The 6,318-nt window shown below is 30.2% G+C and overlaps 1 protein-coding gene and 1 long non-coding RNA gene across 3 annotated transcripts; one reads left to right on the top strand and one right to left on the bottom strand.

Moving 5' to 3' along the window:
* Positions 1-369: 369 nt before the first annotated feature.
* Positions 370-1,883, top strand: LOC149881507 (uncharacterized). 2 transcript variants are annotated; one of them, XR_016445630.1, is made up of 4 exons: positions 370-489; positions 655-890; positions 1,187-1,300; positions 1,674-1,883. It is a non-coding gene; the product is annotated as an uncharacterized LOC149881507 (long non-coding RNA). The 2 variants fall into 2 exon arrangements; XR_016445629.1 differs by lacking the exon at positions 1,674-1,883 and having other exon boundaries at positions 1,187-1,482.
* Positions 1,884-3,999: 2,116 nt separating this feature from the next.
* Positions 4,000-5,753, bottom strand: LOC149881506 (uncharacterized). The gene has a single exon (XM_090069316.1). The coding sequence runs from the start codon at positions 5,695-5,697 to the stop codon at positions 4,000-4,002; it is 1,698 nt and encodes a 565-aa protein (XP_089925442.1). The 5' UTR covers positions 5,698-5,753.
* Between the last annotated feature and the right edge of the window lie 565 nt (positions 5,754-6,318).

The following is a 6,318-nucleotide window of genomic DNA, read 5'->3' as shown; positions in this document are numbered from 1 at the left end:
GCCAACTTGCCCTTCCACTAGAATAAGAAGAAGAGCTATCATGAAAATAATAGTGCTGCTCAAATACTGTCAATTGCTTTTCTAATTTCGTCAATTTCAAGTCTTGTCTAATAGAGTCTTTAAAATAAGAAATTACATTAATTGCTTTTTGCAATAATCCATTACATACCTCATTGTTGAAACTGAAAACGAAATGCGTAAACTGAGCGTTCCTAGGTTTAAAGCTTACTCCTTTAGAGGATAATGCATCTTCTTAATATAATTAGCACAGAAACGTTTAACGTTTAACGTTTAATGTTTAACGTCGTTTCGTCATTAGTTACTAGGCTTTGAAAAAGCGCGTTCTCTAAATGCACGCGGCCATTGGAGAAGATCTCTTCAGCGAGTTGAAACTTTTTTCCTTTTGAAATCTAATCATTAGTTTAGATATATTACATAAAGAATCATGTTAAGAGAAATGATAATCGTTAAGATCATATTATAATTGAAGTAAGTATATAAAATAGTTATATATACATTTTTATTAGCTAAAGTAGAAAGGATTTAAATTTTTATCAGAAAAAGTAGAAAGGATTTTAATCTTTTAAATCGTTTGTATTTTGTTTGTTTTAGCTTTTCTTTCAGCATTTTTATTTTTGTTATTTTAATTTTTAGAAAGAAAATAGGGGTATGGATATTATTTAAAGTTACACTAATGCTACTTCCATAAAATGGTTATTACTACTTTGAAATTTCTGTGATGCTTTTAATTATTTTTGTTCTTTTTTAGAAAATTTAGAAAAATAAATTAAAATTTTGTGCCAACACTGACATGGCATGTCATATGTTATTGTATGTAAAGGTTAAATTTTGTTGTGAGGATTACAGTTCTTATGAAAAAAAAAAAGAAGGTAAAGAGTATTGTTTGTAAATATATATTTTGTATCTTTTTTTAATTTTCTGGCATCATTTTTAAAATTTTTATTTGCACACTTATAGCTGTTTTATCAATGTGTTTTTAAAATAATGTAAAGTGTTTTTTTATTGTTTGTGTATGTGTTGATATGTGTTATATAATTGTTTTAAAAATTTGTTTAAATATGTATATGAGGTATATATATTTAACCTTATATACATATTTAAACATATTTATTGTGTTTATAGTTGGTACATATGTTTATATTATGTTGTTTCCGTGTTTTCAAAGTGATGTTACTTGGTAAACGTGTAGAGCAAGATTTGTCAACTTTGCCAGCCAAGTGATGTACTTTTAACAGAGGGTTACACGATGGTGTTTAGTGTCAAACTGTTACTGCTTTAGGTCTAGCTGTTGTCAAGCCTTTATTATTAAAGATTATTCTAAAAATACATAATAATGTATTTTAATAACATTTTGCGTAATGTTGTTACTTATGTTTTGTTATATAAGAATGTTATCTTACTTAAGTTATTATCTACATATATTATATTAACTTATGGTGTGTGCTATTGTTGTGTGCTGTTGCTGTGATGTTTTTTTGTTATCTTTTTTTGTTATCTTTTGAGTTAGTAGAAATTTGGCTTATCTTCATGTTGGTGTCTATTGTTAAAAATGGATAGGTAGTTTTATTAAAAATCAATAATCTAAAAGTCAATACAAATTATTTTGCCATATATACAATTTGATTTATCTCAATTTGATTTTTTGTCTTTAGCGCTGTTTACTACATGATTTTGCTATAAATATTCTGGAATCATGATGTTCCAGCATGAATTATTTTGTAAAAGCTAACATAAAATGTTAATATTTTACAACTCCTCTGGTAAATCATTACAGCTTTTCTCTATAAGGTTCATGGATTTTCATTTTTTGTATGTAATGTTTTTCTTATTTATTTACTTATTCATTACATTTTTTTATTTTAGATTTATCAGATGATGCATTTAAGTGGTATGGAAGAACAAAATATTGTAGAGTTTTGTGAATTTTTAAAAAATGTTTGCTAATAATTTTTTTTTGAAGAAATAATGTTTAAGTTTGCAAAAAAGGGTTTACAATGTTTTTTTTTTTTTGTTTGTTTTTTTAATTTTTCTTTGTTAGCAGCAGAGTTGTTACGGCATAATATGTCTGGCAGATCTGTCGACATATTTTTAGACATATTTTACATAGACATAAAATATGTCAGAATTATTTTTCTGTCCTCTTACTTTGACATAACTTTATGTCTGAAACATTTTCTGCCGACATAAAATATGTCCGATATATTTTTCTGTCCACTTACTTTGACATAACTTTATGTCTGAAACATTTTCTGCCGACATAAAATATGTCAGAGACATTTTTCTGTCCACTTACTTTGACATAATTTTATGTCAGAGACATTTTCTGCCGACATAAATTATGTCAGAAACATTTTTCTGTCCACTTACTTTGACATAATTTTATGTCAGAGACATTTTCTGCCGACATAAATTATGTCAGAAACATTTTTCTGTCCACTTACTTTGACATAATTTTAGGCCGAGACCTTTTCCGCCCGACAAATTATGTCTGAAATATTTTCTATCCACATATTTTAACATAATTTTGTCTGAGACATTTGCTGTTTCTTATTTTAGAAGAAAAAATCGTACAACTTTATTGCTCATTTTAGATTAATTTGACGAGTAAAACAAAAGTTTCGATTTCCCCTTGTTAGAATGTAAAAACTTAGTCTCAAACTTAGTTTTTATTATTGAATGTGGTTTTTATTATATCGCGTCCTGTGCCGCACTAGAAATTATGTTAAGTAGAAAGGAAAGTAGAACTTTTAAAGGGTCGAACCATTTACAGCATAAATTCTACGATCTAATCGTCTGCAACATAATAAAAATAGAAAATAATTCATTGTCAGAATATTTATATCCGTTCCATGATAGGTCGAATAATTTATGGTCGAAGCAAACCTTATTAAAAATATAGTTTTTCACCAGCGCGGCGTTTCAGGTTAAAATAGATTAACCACAGGACGAACGACAATTTAAAGAAGCGGTTAGAATACAATTTTAGCCGTAAGAAAATATCTGGCCAACGTTTATCTTTTAATTTAATCGAACCGTCAGAATCGTTTTTTGAAGAGTAGTGATCTTAACCGAAAATTTACTTCAAATAAAACAAATATCAATGATAATGTTTGGTTGTTAAAATTTTTTTTTCTCTTACACGTTTTTTAAAGAGAAAATATCCCTTTTCAGATTGTAAATGATACAACGCAAGCCATTAAAATGGCAATTAAATGCCTTAGAATCAAATATTTGTCTGCTCTCCTCAACAATCCACATGGCATTACAGGTTGCTAATATTTGGAAAATTGGCTTCTTTTTTTTTATCCAGTTGTATTTTGTGGCCTTTTACCTTTATTTTGGCATTTTGACACAGAAAAATTTAAGTTCTTGAAAAAGTATTTGTTTTGGAAAAAAAGATGAAATCAATTTTTGCTCCTCAAGAATTATTAAGGATAATAAAAAACAACTTTTGACTTCCGATCCGAAGATTAACTAGTTGATTTCATTGATGAAATTTGTTCAAAATAAAGTGACAGAATCGTTTTGAAACAGCCGCGATATGAAAAAGGGCATTATTATGGCATTTTACATTCACGATTTTGGAATTTCACATGTAAAAAATGTTGGCAACACTGAATTTAATTGTCAATTAAAACGACTAAAATATGACGACTTGGAATGCTCGCTTCCACGTTTGAGACATTAAAACGAATTTCCTAGCCGCATTAAAAAAACTCTTGATGCTGGAGTCTTTTGACCCAAATGCAATTCAGTTGTAGATTTTTATATCACGGCAGTTTAATCTATTCTCAAAATTAACTTTGACTTTTTGTGCTAGAATTTTGTCAAGTACTTTGCTAACACAAAATCTAAAAGAACTTTATTACGTTATAAAAAAATTTTTTGTTTCGACTCTAAAAAGGTTTTCAGAACTCGATTCTTGCACTGGGGCGCCATAAAAAATTGACTAATAGAAAATGTGAAACGTTTAGTTTTTTAAACAAATTTTATTTTATCAATCAAATCTAGATTATTTTTTACAACCATGATGGAGTCTAAGAAATCATTTGAAATGCGAGTACGTAGATGGCTATAAACCAAAGCGAATCCAGAGAAATCAGGTTCAACTTTTACGCTGGAGAACGCTGCACCGTAAACTACTTGCGAGATCTCATAAAGCCGATTCCATTTTGTTTTCTGGTTTTTCTTCCAGTACGCAAGAATGTTGAATTCAACGTCTAATGACACTCGCGGTTCATTAAGAGTCCATTTTAAAATTAATTGACGAATATCTTGATCTGACTCTAAAGCTGCATTAGCAATATCTTGTCTGGTTCCTCCTCCAGTATATTCAATGAAACGGCGTACTTTTTCAGCATAAATTTCTTCTGAGTTCATAGGAATCATCTCTTCAGAAGTATTTGAGGAATATGACGCATTTAATTGTATGGATTCTTCTGTTGATGAAAAACTTGATTGTTCTCGTTGAGTACAAAGTTTTTGATGAATTTTGATTAGCTGTATAATTCCTCTATTCAACATTTCTGTATTAAACAGTTGATGACCCGATGTAAAGCAAAATCTAGGATCCATAACTAAAGCAGCAATAAATGCTTCACATTTAAAAAAAACTTGTTCTCGTGTATTGATTGCGTTGGTCAGTAGCATTTTTAATCCCAAATCACCTGCTGGAACGTCCTCAATTCCTATTTTCATTTGAATCCATCGAACGTAGAATTCACTAATTGATAATTTTGCGGATTGAAAATCCATCATAGCCGAATGTATTGGTAAAAATGCATCGAAATATTCATCTATTAAACTCCATGAAGCATCATTTAATTTTAATTGGTCGTGTCTTAGCCTTTGATATGCTTCTGCGTTGGTATGGAAATCTTCTATCATCAAAAACGTGGAATCCCAGCGTGGTTCAATGTCTACACGAGGTTTTTTTAGATTTTTAAATGTTTGAATATATGCTACTTTCTTGGATTCGATAGCAACTTTTCTGATGTTATTTAATGCATCTTCAAACATTGATGTTACGTCCTTAGCAGCTAGCTGACACACATGTGCGCCACAAAACATGGCTGAACAGAACGATCCAACTGATTTTTCAACACAAACAGTTTGGGCTTCACTATAATTCCCTTCTTCATTCTCTAAAGCGCCAATATCAATTTCCTCGTCTTCGAAATCTATAAATTCGTCACCATAAATTTCAAGGATCACTTTCATTTGAACTTGTGCATTTTGAAGAATTTTTGAAGCCTTCGTCATGTTTTTTCCTTGATCTGTGCAAGTTGCGTAGATATCATTAGCACATTTTCCAATTTTTCCAATTACATTTTCTAACTGAGCAGCTAAAATTTCGCCAAACTGTCGACTTTCTTGAGTAAGTATGCCTAAGGTTCTGTCAGCTATTTGCCCGTCCTTCACATATCTACAGCTAACTCCAAACACGTTTCTTCCATATCGCGACGCACTATCAAACATCAACGAGACAAGAACATTTTCAGTTTCTTCTCTTATGAGCGAAAAAATATTTTCACACGCAAGTTGAATGTAGCGTTTCATGCTGTGACGATTTATAACAATTTTGAATTCTTTGAGTGCATTTTTCACTAAAGACAATTGTCCGATTTCATCAGCTGACGCGAAAGACAAGTTACGGTTCATCATTAACTTAATCATTTCTCTAATTAATTGATTTACATCAACATCCAGCTTGATTCGTTTAATTAATTGAATCTCATCGTCATTTCGATTCCTTGTAGCCGAAGTAGTTTCAACTAAGTCAATTTCGCCAGCTTTTTCTTTGTGTTTTCGAAGAAGGTGATCTTTGAGGTTACATAACTTGCCTTTGTAAAATTTTTTGCACATTTTACACTTTCCTCCTTCTTTACTAATTTCAAATTGACTTTTCACTTGTTTGTGCAATAAATTATTCTCCATATTTGTCTTTAAATTTTAAGGAAAACAAAAACAGTGACAAGAAAATAGTTATTCCAAGATCTATTTATACCAATCGTTTTTTAATGCGGCTAGGAAAATCGTTTTAATGTCTCAAACGTAGAAGCGAGCATTCCAAGTCGTCATATTTTAGTCGTTTTAATTGACAATTAAATTCAGTGTTGCCAACATTTTTACATGTGAAATTCCAAAATCGTGAATGTAAAATGCCATAATAATGCCCTTTTTCATATCGCGGCTGTTTCAAAATGATTCCGTCACTTTATTTTGAACAAATTTCATCAATGAAATCAACTAGTTAATCTTCGGATCGGAAGTCAAAAGTTGTTTTTAATTATCCTT

This window comes from Hydra viridissima, unplaced genomic scaffold, assembly GCF_058129835.1.
Source record: "Hydra viridissima isolate aposymbiotic clone 2 unplaced genomic scaffold, HvirCarnegie_v1 scaffold_12, whole genome shotgun sequence".
Classification (NCBI taxonomy): Eukaryota; Metazoa; Cnidaria; class Hydrozoa; order Anthoathecata; family Hydridae; genus Hydra; species Hydra viridissima.
Note: the sequence above shows the minus strand (reverse complement) of the source record. Positions and strands in the feature narration are given on the sequence as shown.